Source organism: Gymnogyps californianus, chromosome Z (assembly GCF_018139145.2).
Source record: "Gymnogyps californianus isolate 813 chromosome Z, ASM1813914v2, whole genome shotgun sequence".
NCBI classification, from domain to species: Eukaryota; Metazoa; Chordata; class Aves; order Accipitriformes; family Cathartidae; genus Gymnogyps; species Gymnogyps californianus.
In genome coordinates, this window is record NC_059500.1 from 80,642,800 (window position 1) to 80,663,662 (window position 20,863).

The 20,863-nt window shown below is 45.8% G+C and overlaps 1 protein-coding gene across 1 annotated transcript in view; it reads right to left on the reverse strand.

Annotated features, from left to right (window-relative positions):
• Positions 1-1,041: 1,041 nt before the first annotated feature.
• The window catches only part of LOXHD1 (lipoxygenase homology PLAT domains 1), a 79,609-nt gene continuing 59,787 nt past the window's right edge, over positions 1,042-20,863 (reverse strand). The window contains exons 21-25 of the mRNA XM_050913348.1: positions 19,662-19,847; positions 6,940-7,110; positions 5,683-5,821; positions 4,082-4,243; positions 1,042-1,522 (exon numbers count right to left, since the gene is read on the reverse strand). Coding sequence (XP_050769305.1) covers positions 1,042-1,522; positions 4,082-4,243; positions 5,683-5,821; positions 6,940-7,110; positions 19,662-19,847 — 1,139 coding nt within the window. The remainder of the gene's footprint in view (positions 1,523-4,081; positions 4,244-5,682; positions 5,822-6,939; positions 7,111-19,661; positions 19,848-20,863) is intronic.

Here is a 20,863-nt window from a genome sequence, read left to right on the forward strand (position 1 = left end):
AGGATGTGTCCTGCTGCTTTGCTCCCTGGGGAGGGAGGCAGGGCTCCAGAAGTAATGGTTTGTAAACAGCTTTTCTTCTTGGTGCTTGTAGAGATGCGAGTAGCTGGGAAGAGCTCATCTACAGGAGCACTGGCCCTTATTGTAGCCGGGAAATCTCTTCTCCACCACAGAAAAAATCAAAACAGCAATCCTTATTAAAAGAAAAAAAATTAAAATGAATGGCAGCTGCTCTGAAATGGAGTTGGTATTCAGGCCATATAGGGTAAGATTATCCTCAGACAGCTTTGAATATAGTTAGCACAGCTTTCTTGCAGTGGAATTGATTATCATCTGGTAGGTCTTTTGCTCTGGCTGCTGTAACTGTAGATCTCAGCTCTGGGCAGACCCAGACGAATTCTGTCCAAGAGCTGGGTCTGGCTTGTTGGGGAAAGACCACAGGTGGAAAACACCACCCAGATGCCACCCCTTGAGACCTGACTGGGTGGATAACGGGTCCTTCCTTCCCAACCTCCCTGCAGAAATCCCTGCTGTGCCCACTGCTTTCAATACGGTGCCTTCTGGAGGTGTGCATGTGTGTGTACGGACATGCAGTGTTCGCAGCTGCCAGAAGTGGGAAAAACTGGGATCTCCAAGCTCAGTTTTCTTAAATATATTGGCTCAATTCTCTTATCCTCTTTACTCATCTAAAAGGGGAGCTCATCAGTGGTGGAGGCCAGTGGGCTTTCCCAGCCCTGGCAAGGCAAAGCACTGAAAGCAGAAGATGGCATCTGAGCTGTTAAAGGATAGTTTATGGCTCTGCTAGTTGTGGCTTTTAATCATAAATAAGCGAGAAATGTATTTATTTCATTCACATTTTTATATGCGTCTTAAAAAAAAGCAGTATTACTTTTACAAAATGTTAACCCAGGAAGCACATCTTGCTACTAAAAATCTCTCAATATAAAAGGCAGCATTTTAAAAAGTAAAATGAAATATAAAACAGTATAATGATAAAAATGCGCATGCAGAAGGGACCGAAACCCTTCTGCAGCCCTGCCCTCCTCAGTACCTAGGAAAAAGCTCCCTCCAGATTAACCCATCGCCCCGGTTTTCATCCAGCCACTTCCCGCAGGGAAATATGGTGGTCACGCCAGTTGCCGAGTTGGTGATCTCCACTCGCTCCACCAGCCAGCCCGATGCCAGGCCGCTGTTGTCGTGTTCAATCCGGACTTTTTTTAGCTCCCCCATGTCCAGCGTTTCCAGGTAAAACCTGTTGGTTTTGCCCCGCTCAAAGAGGTTCCTGAACTTCTGCTTCAGCGCCCGCTTTCCCGAGTCCCCGTTCAACCCGAAGATGGTGATGAACACGTTGGCATCGGTCCCCGCGCCCTTTTCAAAGCCTGTGACCACGATGGTCTCGTATTTGACTGGCACCAAGCTCCGGGCTTTGCTGGCAAAGCTCTCGGTGACCTTGGCACACTCAAAGACTTTGTAGTCCCGTCTCTTGTAACGCAGAGGGATTTTCACATTGCACCTGAAAAAGTATCTGCCGAAGGAAAATTGGCAACACGTTAATGGTATGGAAGGCCACTTTATTGGGCAAATGTTATGGACTGAGCATGCTACTAAATTGCCCAATATTAATGCTGTTTCAATACTTTTCTATATATGTGTTAGCACTAGAGTTTCTCTCTAGAAAGACAGCCATGATTGAGCATTGCAACTGCAACTGGGAAGCCCAACAGCTCCCTAGACAGCCACAGGCACCCTGCATATGGGAGGGCTGGTGTGGGGCACTTGTCACCTCTTTTGCCTGTGCAATGGCATGTCCATTTAAAGACCCACCGAGGCAGGACAAGCGATCAGCCCCGCAGCTAACGCAGCCCAGCGCTGCTGAGTATAACTGGTCTGAGAGCAGGGAGATCAGCAGTTATCCTCACTCATGGTATGGTTGGACTAGGAACTAGGAAAAAGGGAATGGGAAGGATGGGAGGAGGAGGTTTAAATCCACCCCCCCTTTCCTCATCTAGATCACTCAGCTCATCCTTAGCAGGCAAAAAAAAAGCATTGAGCACAGAAATGATAGGTACCAGATGCCGAAAGCCCTTGGCTCTGCAGTGCTGCCTCTGGTGATGTGCAGGGAGGACATAGCACATCCATAAATTACCGCGTACCTGGCACCCGGCCAGAGGCTGGAGCACTCGGCTTTTAATGATGTATTTCATTTCCAATGATGCAGATCATTTCCAAATGAGTTTTTCCCCCTCCCTTGCCTTCACCAAACTGCAGCAGGTCCTGCTGGAAGGAGTGTAGCTGGATTGCAGTGCGTGTGTGTAAAATAAACACCTGGAGGAAGGGTTACTGCCATTCCAGCAGTACTGTGTTTCTTAAGCACTTCCAACACTTTTGACATTTTCCGCAGCCAAAGTAAAGCACTCCTTTCTCTGGAAAGAAGCTTTGTAAATGAGAAATTCTGGTGGGAGCAAAATTTTAGGCTCAGGGACAGAAAAACTGCCTGAGAGTGGGGTGGAGGGGTTGCCTGGTGCTGCAGTTTTATTTCCTGGGCTATGTAATATCTCATGGTCTGGAGTTATAATGGAGCATGCCAGTCTTCATGAGGGGCAAGAAGAAAAAAGATGACCTTTCTAGCCCTGAGGTTTGCAAGAAAAAGCTTCTAAATATAGCCCTTTCACATACTAAGATCTACTACTAAAAGGCAAAAGTCCCAGTATAATTCAAAACTATTGCTGCAGCATTCTCATAACTCTTTTAATTTGGTCTTTGGCATGACTGAGTGAGGTTTTTTGGATGCTTGGGACTGGGAATACCTGAAGCGAGAGCTGACTCTCACGGTGCAATCTACTCCAGTTGATCGTTTGCAGATCAAACACCGCAGGGAAGTGCTGCATCTGCAGAGCTGGAGCCCTGCTTCAGTGCAATGGCAGGCTGCAGGCTTTACCGGTATCTCCTGGCTGCCCTCTTTAATTTAAAACAACTTTAAAAAAACTGGGGCTTTATGAGAAGATCTTTGGCCCTTTCAAAACACACTGTTTCAGCAGTTTCAGCATGCTCCCAATGAGTTTAGTGCACAGATCTGATTGCACAGCTGGACTTCAAGGGTTCCAGGTTTTTCCCCACCCGGAGAAAAGAACATGTTTTAGTATGTAATTGACTGAGTTTTCATTCAGCAAATATTATTGTGGCTCTTCTGCTGGCTGATTAATTTGCGAGGAGACACTCTTAGCTTCTAAAAAAACCCAACACTTCAAGGATTTCTTCTTAAACACTCAACTGTCTCAGCTGAGCAAACTCCTTATAGTTAAATTCTTTAGCAGCAATGGAAATATCATGGAGAAGAAAAGAAATCCACAATTAACATTGTGGATATTTTCTCTGAAGAGCAGTTTGTTCTGCAAATGGACATTCTCCTCCAGTTGCTCATAGTCCCTGTGCTATCTGCTCCCTGAGTCATGAACGTCACCCCTTCCAAAGAACGGGGCTCAGACCAAAGCGTGTAGGACCTGACGTGCTCAGGGCTCTTCAGACACGTTCATTTTTCGGCCATGGCAGATTTCAGTCATATTCAAATCAGAGTAGCTGAGCTGCATGACTGCAACCTTTCCAGTGGGCCTTTTGGACTGTACCAGAAGGATCTCTCATCCAAACTGGTCTGAATTGGAGGTTCAGGTTTTGTCTTACTCTCAACTTTTTCCTAGGAGCTCTTTTTACAAGATTTACCTAAAGGCCAGTCTGTGCAGAGCATCCTACAAACCCCTTAAATTTCAGTCAGTCTAAGTATTTTCCACAAGCTGAGACATTAATTTGTCATAGCTGCGAGGTTCACCCAAGCCAACTGGTTTATAAACTTACCTGCACATGCAAATGCCCTCTCCAACAACTCAGAAATTGCACAGGCAAGTCAGGCAGGGACGTTCTGTACCCGACACACCAAACAGCTTGTCCTTCGCTTTCAGAAAGGGATTAAGATTTGGAAAGACTTTCTGCTATTGCTTAAGTCTGAGATGCTTCAGGAGGATGTATGCAGAGCTGCTCAGCCTCCCCGTGCCCTCCTGGAGCAGCTCCTTGCAGATGAGAAGGCACTTACTTGTTGCAAAGCTCCATCTCCGTTATGATAATCTCTTGGACATGCCAGAAGACATCAGCTTTTGCAGACGACTTCTTCCCATCTTTTGGGCAGTGACCAACACAGATGGCTGCAATATCACCGATGTTCTTTGAAGAAAACTGAAATGTGTCTGTTGCTCCCCTACAGGAAACAGGGAGCAGTTTCAGTTAGCGTCTTGAAGGCTGGCAGTGACTTGTCTCATATGGACATTAAGTAATTTGCACATGGCTACGGAAGATGGAAGATAAGCCTTCATTTAAAGTCATTTGATTTAAGCTACAATCATTCAACACAAAGTATAATTTCCATATTTAAATTTAGTATTTTCTCTGATTAGGGGTGACACTTTAAATTGTTGCCACTAGGACTTTCCAGGATAAACTTGAGCTGTTCCACATACAAAATCAATTTGCCTCATTACAGATAAAGCTAAAGAATGACTAATTTCCCCTCCAGTACTTATTCATTCATCCTTGACAGATACTGTATCTGTTACACATCTACCCACCATAGCTGTTTTAAATTTGCTAGTTCAGCCACCCTTCCTGAAGCTCAGCTTGAAAACAGTTTACAGGAACAACAGGTCTCTCTCAAACCCTTGGCTGGCTCCCTGTCATGTTCCCTGCGTACCTGTTAGGTTTATCTCCTTGGAATGATCCTTACTCCAACCTGCCTCCAGGTATGGACTGTGACTAACGCTTTGGAGAGTGGTGTCTTTAACTCCACTGCAGACACCATCAGCTTAAGGTCAGGAGGAAGCTCCTCCCAATCTTTCATGTTTCACATGAAATCTCAGCCATTCATACCAGAGTCCACATCAGCTGTGGACTCATTTACAGAGCGGCAAGAAAAACCTTTCCTCCCTGCAAAGCAACAGAACATCAGCAGTGTCCGTGGCTTTGAAGAGGTTCCTGTCTCCTAAGGGCATGCTGTGTCCTTAAACAAAGTAGAAAAGCCATCTCACATCTGGAGCACTTTGATCCCACATGGGAGAAGGAATCTGCCCCACGTTGCATAGATGCGCCTCCAGCTCGTCTGCGCACGAGGCTGATATTCGGCTTTCCTCACGCAACAGTGATCTTTCAGCCTTACCCCGCCAGATTCATCTGGAAAGTCAAATCTGAGCAGCTCTGACAACATTTAGCCTCCAACTATTTTTACTTTCTCTCTGATTCCCACTGCCAGTGAGATGCTGTAAAAGGAACTAAAAACACCTCCAGCTTCCTTCTGCTCCTCCCAGCTCAAAAATACACAGCCTCCCCGGGGGCTTGCCAGAAGCCCGTTTGTATGCACTAATACAAAAGGACACACACACACACACACACACGCATCATCTACATTTCCTGTTACCAAATGCCTTTTTCTTATCATTTTTAAACCTGCTCTGTGTCTGCCCATCACAAACTAATTTTACATCTTCCTTTTACTCCAGGTGAGAAGCCATTAGGCTTTTTGGGAGGGGGATGAGAAACAGCATGGCACAAACGCAACTCTGTAAACCTTCCTGGAGAGGAGGTGGCATTTGTGGAAGACACAGAGCTGGCGGGGAGTTCCTCTAGCCCACCATCCTGTCCCACTACCTTTCAAATCTCCTTTTCTTGGAGGAGTTTTCCATAAGGAATTCTTTCGAGCGGCCCAGCTTTCCTTCTAAGATGATCCAGATGTTTTCCTTTGTTTCTGCATCCTCTCTGTCGCTTGTTACTGTGACAATCTCATAGGCTTTAAAGCATAATTAACACACACGTTAAACAGAAGAGGAAGAGCAGATGGCCAGAAAGATCTCTTCATTTGGCTGTCTCTTTGCTTAAAAACTCTCTTCCTAATATTTATCACAGCACACAAGAAAGCATTTGCAAAATAAGGATGGAACCACACTGAAATCTGTGGGACTTTTGACTTCTACGTGCTTTGGATTTCATGCAGGGATAGAGTACATGAAAAACGTGAGTACTGCTCGATCAGCTAGCAAGAGTAGATGGAGCTGCTCTTGAACAAGCTGTGTCCAGCTCCCTGCTGTGCTAAGCACTCGCTTTTTAATACAGCCCAAATCCTACAGTTTTTGTGCCACCGGTCCTAACAGGGACAAGTGAGGGCATCCATGTACCCAACAGGATGTGCTCAGATGCTGTGTTGGCATGTAGTGTACCCAAAAGGGCAATCACAAGGCTGATTTTTTGCAGGGGCACAGTGAAATCACACTGAAGTAATGTGATTATTGACTCTCCAGGACTCTCCTGAAGAAGAGCACTGCGGTGCAGGAGTTCTTGAGATGCACTTTGCATATCATCAGTACGATTAAATTACTCTCGCTCGCTCACTCACTCACCACATTACACCAGTGTAATTACCTTGGACTTGGTGGAATTACCCAGAGCAGACCCAGGGCTATGGGGTGTTAAGCTCAGCTGTCGTGTTCAGCTGGGATACTTGAGCTAGTAGCCCAGAACATGTTAAGGAAGAAGCTGGAGCAATGTTACTTACAAAGCTTTGAGGACTGAACTTATTTTCCACCTCAAAGACTCAAGCGCATTATTTCTAATGAGACCATAACCATGTGTCCTTATGGCTTACTGCTGGATTGAACTGCTGCAGGTGGACCCCTCTTAGGTTTCAACCCAGAACAAGATCTTTTTCTTCCTCATAAATCCTGATTTGTTTCTTTCTTATCACAGCATTGCACTTTTGAACTAAAGAGTACCTTAAATAATCCAGCCCTTAAAGCCTGCAAATACAAACGCCTATTTTATGGGAATGTTTAGTGGAGCAGCTTGCAGGAGATGTGGTCCTATGGCCTCTGAGGTCCCTCAGCAAATGCCACAAGTCAACTCTAAACTTACCAGTCCGTTCCTTCAGTTCCAGGATGTCATTATTGGCACAAGCCAGTTCCCTTATGAGCTGCCCATCGTCTTCACCTTTAGCCAGCCAACGATCGCACTGGAAGCGAAATGTCTTGTCCATGGCGGAGTCCTTCACGTCAATATATTCCAAGTGCCAACCTGGTGCGATTCCTAGTAAAACAGCAAAATAAGAAAGATTTGGATATTTTCACATAGCTTGGGTGAGGAGGTGAGATACCTCTCCTTAGTAGCACCCTGCTGGTGCTAGAAATGATTGGTATTTGCTTCAGATAATGTCACCAGTGAACATGATGTTGTTCTGATACCAAAAGCGATGTCAACTTGCTCAAGACCATAATCCGATCTCCCTTCTAGAGTCAGGCCATGCTTTTGAGGGAGTTGCTGGCTTTTGATCAGATATAAGGGTGTTGGAGCATGGTCCTGGGTAAGCTAGATTTCAGGCTCTCTGGGCAAGGGACCATCGCTTGTCCGTGCCCAGCACTTTGCACGAGCCAGGGCTTCTGCAATACCAGTAGCAGCAGCAGTGAGCAGGGAGAGCCGGGGCTGGCATGCCCCCTGTCAACATACCAACACAGGAATCGTCCCAGGAAGAAGTACTGTGCCTTAGGGACAACAAACCCTTACAAAGCCCCAGGGGAATCAGGGCCCTGCAGAACCGTTTGCCAGAGCCAGAAGCATGAAATCTCCTGGAAATCAGAGGATTTGGGGGCAAAAGTTAATGGAGCAGCTTCTGTCACAGAAACCGCTGCTGATTCTTCCTTTCATTTTAAGGGAAACATGAAGCCTTAAAGCCAAAAGAAAGATAGGAGTTCATCTTCCACCTAACCCCCACCCCTCCACCACACATGCCTGTAGCTATTAAAAAAGACATAGCAGTGTGTGCATGGTTTGTGGTGGTCCCTTCACGTTTTGGGAGTGCTAGTTGGCCGCAAGCTGTAGGGTTGAGTGTCTTTCTCTACGGCCTCTATTACCCCCAAACCCTTCATACTTGGATTTGAAGGTCAGAAGGTAAATTACAACTTGCTCCTTTGACCCTGCCAGCTAGCACATGCAAGGAAATTACCCACGCTCTCCTGACTTTGCCAAGCAACCAGGGTGAATTCACTAATGCCGTGACTGGACATGAACATAGGACAGACTAAAGTGATGGATGATCTAGCAGGGACCATCAAATCACCTAACTTTTGCCTTGGGGCCTTCTGAGGAGTCATAGCTCCGTTTTAGCTTTCTACTTCTTTTTTTTTCTTTTTCCCCCAGTGGAAAAGCAACTTGAAAATGAAGAAAAGGGCATTTGGGAACATTTTCCTTATTTCTTTGTTGAAATAGAAGAAGCCCTTGTTGAGCTTGGGGGGACGGGAGGTTCTGACAGTTCTACTTACAAGTCCTGTTATTAGTCAGACAAAGAAAGGTTATGTTCATGACGAGAGATCTCTGGTGACTTATTATTTACATCCCAGAGACATTAAACAACTCTTGCTCTTCCAAGAACTCACTGCCATGTGCCTGCTTCCTTAGTTTGCAAATATTAATCTTCTTTAGCCCTGAAAAGAAAAGGATGGCACCATTTTGAGTTATGTCAACTAGCCACCCTGCTCCTGTGGACTGCAATCCCTCCACACCATGTGTTGGCAGTTCTCTACCAGCCTCACAGCCATTCCTGTTTTGTACTTCAGCTTCCTGAACCTTCTTCAAGCTGGAAAATTGTGCGCTACAAAGCACAGGCCTTGACCAAAGACACCACTTGCCCCTTAAATTTCAGGGGCACAGAACTGCAGAATCATTGTGGCTGGAAGGGACTTCTGCAGAACATCTAGTCCAATCCCCTGCTTAGATAAGCTCAGCTAAAACAGGTTGCTCAGGGCTGTGTCCAGTCAGATTTTGAATATCTCCAAGGATGGAGACTCCACAACCTCTCTGGGCAACCTGTGCCAGTGTTTGATTACCCATGCAGAGAAAAAAGCTTTTTTCTTATGTTTAAATGGAATTTCCTGTGTTTCAGTTTGTGCCCATTGCCTCTTGTCCTGTCACCGGGCACTGGTGAGAAGAGTCTGGCTCCATCTTCTTTACTCCCCCCATCAGATACTTGTACACATGGATAAAATCCCCCTGAGCCTTGTCTTCTCCAAGTTGAACAGTCCCAGCTCTCTCAGCCTCTCCTCATGCAACAGATGCTCTAATTCCTGAATCATCTTTGTGGCCCTTCACTGGACTCTCTCCAGTACGTCCTTGTCTCTCTTGAACTGGGAGGACAGTGCCATGTGCCAATGACAAGACCCGTGCAAATACCACGGGTGCAGCACCCAGGCAGGGGAGTTGGATGCACCACCCAAACACGCAGGCTCCAGCAGCAGGACAAAGGTACTAAGCAGGGCTTTGGGGGTGAGCTGGCAGGCAGTACCCTCGCCGATCCCCATCAGTTTACTGCCTCCTGGCCAGATCTTATCAAGTTCCCCAGGGCTCCCACCTCGCTCTAACTGGAGCAACTTGCTCTTTGGGACTGTTGTTTGGAAATTTATTCTAAACATGTTGGCAGTGTCAGCCGTTAATCTTTTTAGCAGGCTCATTTCCATTTAAGTTCAATGAACATCTCTGCAGCATATTCAGGAGGCTCCTCTGCTTCCATCAAAACTTTAGTTAAAACAGTACAAGATGAAAGAAAGAAAACTCCCCATCCTTCTCCAGTGAGAGAGATCAATGACTGCAGATCGGGATAGAATAAATTGGTGATCTTAGTCCCGCGGCCAGCAGTGAACAGCATGATTGGGACAGGATCAGTGCTAAGCAGTGGTATCAGAAAAGAGGCTGAATGAGATGCATGTACCCTCCTCCCTCTTCCCCAGCCTGGTCCCAGCAGCCGCTCACGAGGAGAGCTGCCACAAAAATGTGCTCTTTTATCACAGGGAGAGATGGGCCAGAGCTGACTTTCCAGCACATGTTGGAGTTGAGGGCAAAGCAAGCACAAAGTGCAGCTTTTCCTGGTGTTCCCTGTAAAAGATGCATTTATCAGCTCTGGGCTATTTAAAGAGCAAGCTCTGGACTCTGTCAGGGGATCGACACTGAAAAGCAAATACCAACAGGGTGTCCCTTACAGCACAAGGGTACCTCAAATCAAGGAGCTGGCTGGTCACTCTTAGAAAAATGGTGCTACTGCCCCAAAGCATCCTCCTGTCTGCTTTAAAGAAAAAATATTTCTCTTCCCTCTCACTAGAATTGGTCTTTCCTTTTTCCTGTTTTCCTTCCTGATGGTTAGCAACTTAAATTAGATTAGGAGACCTGGAAGCTGTAGAATTATCCTATATTGCTTTTCATTTCTCAAGAGAAATTATAGGATCATAGAATGGTTTGGGCTGGAAGGGACCTTAAAGATCATCTAGTTCCAACACCCCTGCCATGGGCAGGGACACCTTCCACTAGACCAGGTTGCTCAAAGCCCCATCCAGCCTGGCCTTGAACACTGCCAGGGAAGGGGCATCCACAACTTCTCTGGGCAACTGTGCCAGTGCCTCACCACCCTCACAGTAAAGAATTTCTTCCTAATATCCAGTCTAAATCTACCCTCTTCCAGTTTAAAACCATTACCCCTTGTCCTATCACTACAAGCCCTTGTAAAAAGTCCCTCTCCAGCTTTCTTATAGGCCCCCTTTAGGTACTGGAAGGCCGCTATAAGGTTTCCCCGGAGCCTTCTCTTCTCCAGACTTAACAACCTCAACTGTCTCAGCCTGTCTTCATAGGAGGGGTGCTCCAGCCCTCTGATCATCTTCATGGCCCTCCTCTGGACTTGCTCCAGCAGGTCCATGTCCTTCTTACACTGAGGGCCCCAGAGCTGAACACAGTACTCCAGGTGGGGTCTCATGAGAGCGGAGTAGAGGGGGAGAATCATCTCCCTCGACCTGCTGGCCACGCTTCTTTTGATGCAGCCCAGGATGAGATTGGCTTTCTGGGCTGCGAGTGCACATTGCTGGCTCATGTCCAGCTTTTCATCCACCAGTACCTCCTTCTCCGCAGGGCTGCTCTCAATCCACTCATCACCCAGCCTGTATTTGTGCTTGGGGTTGCCCCGACCCATGTGCAGGACCCTGCACTTGGCCTTGTTGAAACTTCATGAGGTTCACAAGAGCCCACCTCTCAAGCCTGTCGAGGTCCCTCTGGATGGCATCCCTTCCCTCCAGCGTGTCGACCGCACCACACAGCTTGGTGTCGTTGGCAAACTTGGTGAGGGTGCACTCAATCCCACTGTCCGTGTCACCAACAAAGATGTTAAACAGCGCCGGTCCCAACACCAGCCCCTGAGGAATGCCACTCGTCACTGCTCTCCACTTGCACATCTTGCTGTTGACCACAACTCTGAGTGCGACCATCCAGCATATATATATATATATATTCACCCCAGGTGAATACTATACTGGCTATGTCCAGAGCAGCACATCTTCCCACCCTGTCTATGTCCCCTGGTACCAGGAGTGGTGTCACACAAAGTGACACTTCACTGCCACAGCATTAAACCCCATTTAAAAGCTGATATGGAAATGGAAGGATTGGTTCAGGGCTGAAGAAACTATTCTGCTTTACCAGACAAGGTATTGTTTTTCTCTTGTTTCAGACTGTGAAAAGATACATTTAATTTCCTTTTGCATTGATCTGGAAAAAAATGCAAAGTCCAGCAATGCACAGAGTCTAAATGTGAGACTTTCCCTCTGCTGAGCTGGCTCTCTGTGCTGGGGAGCACATCAGTGGAAGGAGAAGAAACTGTGTTTGCAGAACCACTTTTCAGGTCACGAAATCCTGGTTTCAGGATATTTCCCTGTTTACACCTTCTGTTCCTGTGTGGCTTTTGCAGAGCAATGGGCTCAGAGACATTACAGCACCTAAGAAACAACAGGAAAGGAAACTATATCCCTACAGACGTAACCCCAGAGGCATCAAACCATCAGCACAAGCTGGTTTATGGAGTGGGCATCAATGAAAGAGTGAGGAAGAGGAGCCAGAAAAGTGGTGTGGACGTAGCAGGGTGGAAGGAGTTTCCTAGGTCCTGTCCACTGCTCACACAGCCTGGCCACGCAGGAGAAACTGGAGGATCTCTGCAGCGATGGCTCATCAGCCTTTTCCCTGGACACTGTTGGGTGGTGGATCCTGATCCACCGTGACAGCCACAGCTGCTCCATCACTCAACTTTTGGCGCTTGCAGAAGAGCCGGAGCAGATCTGTTTGCATCCTGTTGGCACCTCGACCAACAGTACCAGGAGAACAAGGGCTCAGGAACAAATCAAGTGCAGGAACGCCTTGGAGAGCATCGTGGGCTTTTCTGCAGTGACCCCAGTACAAACCAGGACCACTACATTTGTCTCCATTACCGCTTTGGGGCAGAAGGGAAGAAATAGCACATATCTGAGCAGTTCCTGCTTGATTATGCAGGTCTCGGTCTTTAAAATAGTTTGGCCACCACTGTGCCTTTGTGGAAGATCCCCTATCACCATAACTAGTGTTCAATGTTTGTAACAAAAAATACTTCACTCCAGGCCTGTTTTGCTCCCATCAAAATCCCCAGAAGCAATCCTGCCCTAATAAAACCCGTGGCTGTGCCACGTAGGCTCCTTAATGGTCCGCAGCTGGAAGTGACATTTTCAATAGCGTGCAAAACATTTCAAATGTAATTAGAGGAGGAGAAGAGCTTTGGGGAAAACAGAATCACTTTGCTTGCTTGACTCTGGCAGTTGTATAATTTAGTGTCATGTAAGGAAACGTATTCTCTTCCCCAAGTATCCTTATCCAAAAAAGCAGTTACTTGTCCCATTTATCCTCCTTTCCAAAAGGGCCCAAGCTGACAACTGGGTGATGCTGAGCAAGGGCCCTCTGTGTACGTCTGCAAGGTCTTCACAGGACCATCTTGCCTTTTTCCCAGGCGATGCTGAAAGTCTGCGCTTTCCTGAGGCTGGACGGACAGGTTGGATCGAAAGCTCCTTGTCATGCATTTCTGCAGTGATTAGTGCAATCAAGTCTGACTTTAGAAGTGGTAGATGTAACACAGACAATGACGTTACCGCTTCATTTAACTAAAACTCTGAGTTGCAGCACCAGAAGTTTCCTTTGCTCCTCTTGGGAACAGCCACCACTTGCCCCAGCCTATATTCACCCTGAAAGCATGAAGCTATTCTGACACAGGCAGAAACATGGGAGGATGGGAGAAAAAGAGTGAGAATGAACCGAGTCTGGTGGGTTCACCACTCACCAGGCACCTGGTCCCTGACCTTGCTTTAGTGAATATTAACTATTCCTTGCAAAGCGAGAGCTGGTGAGATCAAATCTGTGCCGGCAGAACCACATCCAGGCTTGGATACACACATGTCCATGGAAGTTAAACTGTGTCCACTCTTTGCAGCCATGTTCATCGACTTTCCTCTCTATCCCTTGTCTATCTGTGGCAGATCTTCTTTGGTTTGGTTTTGAAAGCAGTTGATGCCCGATCAATGATAATAGTTGTCATTACTGGTGCTTATGTTCCCATAGGAGTACAAGAAAAATCCTGCTTGGGACATTGACTGCTCAGGGGCCAGTGAAGAATTGCTGCTGCCCAGCCATTCACAACCATCAGCCAGCGCTGCTCAGCTCCCTAACTGCATTTTTTTTTTTCCTTTTCACATTTTCTGAAACATAAAGTAATGACCATTGCAAAGACAGTTCATCAGCCTCGTGTCCTCTGATATTATTTATCCCCTGCCTGGTTAGATGACCATCCATTCCTAAACCCCACCGCATGAGACATCACCCAGAAAGTGGTGGGAGTTTTGATAGCAGCATCAGATCGCTAGAAATGGTGTGTTAATTGTGAGGTGTTAAAATCATAGCATCTAGCTTTGCATCAATACATCTGAAAACACTTTAAGAAGGTGAATAATTTTTATCCCTAATTTACATAATTGAAAATGAAGTATGGGGATGTGATTTACGCAAGGTCATTCAGCAAGCCAGTGGCAGAATAAAAATAGATCCATTTTGTATCTCTCTCCTTTAGGATCATGTTAGTTCACACCACAACATTTCTCATCAGAGCAGACAGGCAATGCAAAACCTCTCACAACCTTTGACAAAGCAAAAGCTTAACACTTGGAACAGTTTTAGAAAATAGGTCCCCTGCCCCCCCTCCTCTGTTATCTACTCAACTTGTTCAGTCCAGGATTTGACTCAGGTCAAAACCACCCATAAATTACTCTCAGACAAAAAACCCCCCACATCTTACAGATAAACTACTCCTGTGCAAAAACACTTAACAGCTCAGAGTGAAGATATAACAGTTTCTCAGATGATATTCTTGCAATTGAAGCATATTTTGTGTTTTATTGAGACATACTTGATGCAAAAGCATTTAACAAGGGTGCAGGATAATTTGTCCCCAAGAGGAGCGAAGGAGGCTTGTTGAAAAGAGAAGCTTTTACAGAATTGATAATTCTACAGCTATATCTGGCCTTGTGGGCTCTTTCCACTCTATAGTGAAGGGTTCTGCAGTTACAGGAGATTGGGAAGAAACGAATGACTGTGCAAGGTCAACACTGAAGTCTTCGCCTTCTCTCCAAGTCTGCTGTTTTGTTTGCTTACCTCTTTTTTTTTTCCTACTTTCTGTCAACTCTAGACTGTGAGATCTTTGCAGTGTCTTCTACTTGCACTGTAATGCCTGTAGCACATCTTTGTGATAGGACTGTTGAGTGTAAGGAAAAAACCTACCATTGAAGAGAGAGGAAGGTGCATGGCATGTGAGGAGGGCTCTGCGGGTCGGTGCTGGGGTCTCCTGAGGGTCTGAAGACAGATTTGGGCAATCTGAAGGACTAAGCAGCTACGGCACGGTTGCTGGCATGCTACACAGGTCTGCAGCTTGCATGACCGTTTGTGCCTTGTCTAAGGTGTTGACTTCAATCCATTCAGAAAGATGCAGGAGTTGATGTTGTCTTCCTCTGTACTGAGCCATCAACAAAACAGGGGGGATGATAGACTCTCCTCTCCTTGGGCAGTTTTACACATCTATTTCTCTTCCTCTCGCGTTTTATTTACAGCAGAAACTATGCAACAAATCTGCCCCACGGATCAACAGTTTATGAGGCAACAGTCAAGTGCTAAAAGGGCTTAGAAAAGCCCTTCTCAAGTCTGATAGCTGAGCAAATCCTTCCAAAGGGCTAAAAAGGCAGATCTTTAGGTTTCTTTTAATAATTTATGGCCTACAAGTGCCAAAAAGGCTTGGAATCCTGTCCGTGAATTGCAGAAACATATCTCTGGAACAGCTGTGTGCTGCGAGTTCAAGGCCTAGGCAATTCAAGATCTGATCCAAGATACTGCTCCTTAAAAAGCTAGTTCCTTCAGAGAAAGAAAAGGAAAAACAAGGGTATGCTTATGTTTTTGAATTGGGTCCAGGTCAAGAAAGGGGAATAAGATACTTTCTCCATTGGAAGAGCCACCCAAAAGGAGTCACTGGGGCAGTTAGGCTGTTTAAAACTCAATTAGACAAGGTCATAGCAGTTGGTGTAATGGAGAGAAGGGCCCTGTTAAGGCAAAGAAGTTGTTGGGCTGCACAACCTTGTTATTTACTTCTGTCTTTGCTCCTATAATAAAACAGAGAAGTCTGGTTTATCCATAATTAGACTCTTCCTGGCTCCCCTTGGCTGATGGCAACTGAGATAATCAAGACTCTGAAATTAATGACTTTAGAAAAACTGCTTATCATCTGGGTTCAAATCTACTCAGGCAGATGAGGGAGCTAAATCCAGATTTCCTGTATCTCCTTGTTGCAAGGACAAAAAGGCAACCAAAAAAAAAAGGGGGGAAAAAAAAAGCTTTTTCTAGGTAAATAATTCCATTACTGAGATACTGAGAAACTTTAAGCCATTCTTCCAGAATGGTGATTTAGTACTTAAACCAGAGAAAAAAATTGAGGCCTATATTTAGAAAGCCAGCATTTCTACAGACCTACAGATACTGATCTTGCATAAATGTAGAAGTAAATGAACTGAGATATGAGAAAATACATAGTGCCTATCTGAGATCAGGAGATGGGGAGTCTGGAAACGATTAAATTTGCTCAGGGAGTCTAAATATATGAGGTCGAACATCAGTATCTCAAAGTAAACAGGGGCAAGATAAAAAGCCATGAAGGAAAACTTAAAACTAAATTTCATTCACAGCAATTCATTGTTACCAGATTCTCGCTGGTGAGCTCTAAACATCTAAAAAATCAGGAACAAGTTCCTTGAAATTGCAGTTGTGAAGTCTCTAAACTGCCTGTTTTCAAATGAGCGCCGACTTCCTCCCTAATCAATTTTACTGAAGTCAGAGGAATTAGATGGGGGCTGCATTCCTCCTTTATAACTCATACAGAGATGCCACTCAGCAGTTTTTGTGGGGAAAATGGCATTTAAAAGGATTGAAGTGGGACCATAAAACTCATATGCTTTTCCAGAGGAGGCAAACACAGTGTTTGCGATTTAAAGACGTTCTGACAGTCTTTGCCATTGCAATTACTGTCTCTTCAACTCTGAACACCCCACTGCAGTCAAATTTCAGTGAAAGGATAAACAAAAGTGGGATGTGAACTGGGAGCAAAGCCACTGCAGCAAAACTTCGCTGATGGGGACAGATGCTGAGCTGGACTTCATGGCAAAGTAACCACCTTGGGCAAGCCATTTAAATGTATTTTATCCTGAAATGGGCAGGTTGGTTGACTTCTTGCTGGGACCAGGTGATGTCTGAAGGAAAAAGAAGCCTTGTGATGGTTAGTAGTTCCCTTAACTAGCCCATAGGTGCTGAAGGCACCTAGTGTGACTCAAAACAGGCTGATGCTGTCATTGAGGCTGATGGATTATTAAGAAAATTAGGAAAAGAACATCAACCATGTTCCAAGTATTCAGCATGTGAGGAGCAGTGGGGTAGGCCAGTGTGAGGCTGAGTCTTCCACAGACCATTGGCAGAGAACTGTTTAGTCCAAAAAAGAAATAAAACTAAGGAAAGAATGATCAACATCTGACGCCTCAAAGTAATGGTAAATACAAGCACATTTTTATTTAATACCCAAAGTCCCCCAGCATCTGACAAAAAACATACACGACCCTCGACTCCTGACCCCACTAGTCCTTTCCAAAAAATAGAGCCAGGAATTTCTAACCAGTGGCACAGCCAATTTATATAAATTATATGGAGAGAGCAGGCATATATGCAAAGGATAGCTATAGCCTGGGATCCCAGCAGTAATAAATACTCTACCCACCCAACAAACTGTCATGCTGCATTGTGTGAAGTTTTAGATAGGACATGCCTTTCACATGACTAATGCAAGAACAATGAAGACAACATATGTTATGATTTAAACTACAGTTGTCTTTCTTTCTGGAGGGAAAAACAAGTACATTTTTGCTGAACAAAACCTGAGCATGTTGTTTGTCCAAGGCTTAACCCTGCAGTCAGTTAGATCTGGTAAAAGCCCTATTAACTATTATTTATAAATGGAAGCCAGTGATATGAGGGAAATAAGGAAAGAGAATATGAGGTTGCAATATGTGTTTATATCCCTAAATATGAAGTATTTTTTCAGGTTCTGAACACATGGTTTACTATTTTAGCTGACTTGTGGTGGCTATCTGGGTACATGCTCTTAGCCCACAGCAAATTTAAACTAATTGAGCGTATTTACTGCTTAGCCTAAGGCTAAACTCGGTTACTTCCCTTTGCCACTAACCAAGATAGCAATTACCATAGCTCAGCTGCAATGTGGTGACTCCCCAACCTGTATCAACAACATCATCAGTGGCACGGAGAAGGTGAACCGTGATCACTTATGGAGGAAGGAAAAGGCAGTAAAACCTCCTAAATTAACAGGATTCGCTTGTATTGCAGCAGAGAACAGACCCATGGGACTTGTCGCCATGCGATGCCATGGGTGCTAAATGTCTCCTGGAGAGTCTGGACAAGCACTTGAATGAGAAAATTCACTGAAAGTTACTTAATGGACAAAAATTATATCCATTTCAGGAGACACCCTGAGCTACACACAGTAAGATGTAGAGGATTGGGGAAGGATTACACATGCTCGCTCAGTTCCTCCTCTTTCTCAGGCACCCAATGATGCTGCTGTTGGAAACAGCTGCTGGGCTCGACAGACCCTCGGTCTGACCCAGTTCTCATCTTCCTACATCCCAGCCTGTTCGCGTGCCTGAGCCCTAAGGATCAGCTCTGATCTGGTGGGTGTATTTTATTCTGTTAGCACGACCAGTCACCAGGGAGCCACAATGCCTCTTGAGGAAAATGTTCTTTTTGTAGACATTTTAGCTGGTAATATATCTGAAAACAAATCTGCAAGTCCATGTTGATCTCTTGCTGCTCTCAGAAGGACATCCAAACCACCCTTGCAGCTGCAGAGATGCCTGTTTGCTGAGCTAAAACTCTAGTGGGTATTTTGATAGCACTGTCTATATAACATGATATTACAGAGGTTAATCAACTAAATTGTCCTGTGTTGTGGGAGTGATAAATACAAGCCCAAAGACTGCAGTGGCTGGGAATAAACAATCACGTTAGGTAGATGGTTGTATTTCCCGTATTTCACAACAGACAGAGGCTACAATAAGATTTCTTTTCTTTTTTTTTTTAAATAAAAATGAGGAGGCAAACTTCCAGTGGGACAGTCTGATCCAGAGGTACCGTCTTTTATTCATATTGCACGAGATGCAGCCTTCCCATCTGCCACAAACTGGAGAAGTCAAGAAGATGATGGCCACAACGTGTCCATACTGACACATAACCCCAGCCCAGCCATAAACCAGCTGCCTCAGTACAACCAGGTAACGACGGGGTAGTCCTGCTGCCATTCCTCCCGGGACTTCGATAAATACTACTGCCCAAACCGCCTTGTTAATACTGACCCGGGTGGGTCTATGGGAGCCACCAAGCTTCACCTTTGGGCTGCAGCAAGGGCCTGCCATTAGCGAGCAAGTCATTGTTAATGCAAGATCGTCTCTTTTAGATGAAGATGGGATGGGATGAGATGTCATCACAGCAGTGTGAGTGATGCATTTGTTACAAGATCCTGCTTGGTACCTGAATAACAACACAAATGACTATGACAGTGGTACTGAGTGCTGCTCTGCTGTTTGTGAATCCAGTTAGGGTGTCCAGCAGCAGGGAAATGTCAGAATCTCTCTCGGCAGGGCACTGCACACTCATCGGCTGATGTAGTGATTTTAATAAAGACAGACAGAGATCTTTATTTCTATCTTCTAAAGCTCACTACGTTATGCCAGGCTGCATTACTCCATGTGTCGGTGTCAGGCTGATAGCGTTAAATTGCTAGGAAAGTGCCATACTGGCCTGTGAAAAAGGTATTGCATTAATAGAGTCAGTGTGTTGGGATAACAGGCCGGATGGCTTTGCTTTGGAGGAGCTATCACTACCTGTGCTGCAGCAGTGGCTATAAGCTCAGACTGAAGCTGGGGACCCATTAGAGCAGATACTACACCAGCATGCAGGGAGATGGTCTCCTGCATGAAGGGGGTTTGTCTAGACAGGCAAGCTGGGACACAGGATCCAGGTAAAATCCTGGAGATCACGCAGCCTGCAGCAGAGCTGGGAACAGTGCCCTCAGCCTGCCCCACGTCCACAGAGGAAGATGTGTTTCCTCGAGTGAAAACGTTATCCTGACCTCTCCCACCCCGCCAAGTCACCTCCCTGACCTTTGTTGTCGTGCCAGATCCGCACTTTGCAGAGATCTCCCAGGCTCAGCATGTCCGAGAAGTTGAATTCGTCCATCTGGTTCCTCTCAAACTTGTTAGACTTGTTGGACTCCTTCAGAGCCAGGGTCCCGCTGTCCCCATTCTCCCCAAAGAGGATCAAGGACACGTTGGCATCAGTGCCTGCTCCTGGAAGGAGAGAGCAAGGCACATATTGTCACGAGCTAGCCTGCCATGTAGGGCTGACACCCAGCCCCCAATTGCATGGAAATGGAGGCAACAAATGCGGCTGGAAGAGGCTGCAGTGATGCTCAGGTTTCTCTGGGCACAGCCACTGAGTTTCAGTGAACTTGTGCAGGATCCTGCAAGGAGGACACCCCACGGTAGCTGACAAGCCAGCCCTTCCAGCCCGTCCCCCAAACACAGCTGGAATGCTTCGCCCTTGCATTCAAGGTACGGTGACCGTGATGATAGCTGTACTAACAGGAAGCAGGAGCATCTGCTCCTAATGGGGCACTGCGCATTGTGTCACTTTGCAGAGGATGTCAGTGTCGTGACTCCCATTTTTCCAAGGTGGCTTGGGAAGCAAAAAGTGACTTACCCAGCAACATCCAGCAATCTATGAAAGAGCATTAAAGAACATATTTTAACTTTTCTAGCTAAAAAGTATTAGTACACGTTGTCCTGGGCTTCCCACTGGGCCACAGTCCCTTTTCCACACTCTGGTCTCCTTCTGCAGTCCCACAACCTCCTCCAAGCTGTCCTGTGGCACCCAGGACACTTCAGCTGGGGTCTGTCTCGTACTGCTCTCCCTGTGTTGTATGGCACAGGGATTTGAAAGTAAAGTGCAGATCATCAACCAAACCACTATGGCATCTTGTGGCCCACTTTCCCCTCCCATAGGTCTTCCTTCTATATTCCTGTTTCTCAAAATATTGTGAATGTTGCATTTAACGGTAAAAGTCCCAGTTTCTCATACAACAGTTTGCCCCACCAACTCCCGTCTCTTCTTATGTATATGTTAGGAAAAGAATGATTTTTAAGATGGTCTTTATTACCTGATACTGAATTTCATATGCCCATTACTCTCCATATTTTGCTGCAGAAAACAGCCATGCTGTCACTTTTCCTGACTTTTGGGGAGTTCAAGGCCAAACCATCACCTGCAGTGACCTTACGAACATTTTAGCTGAAAGTGTTACAAC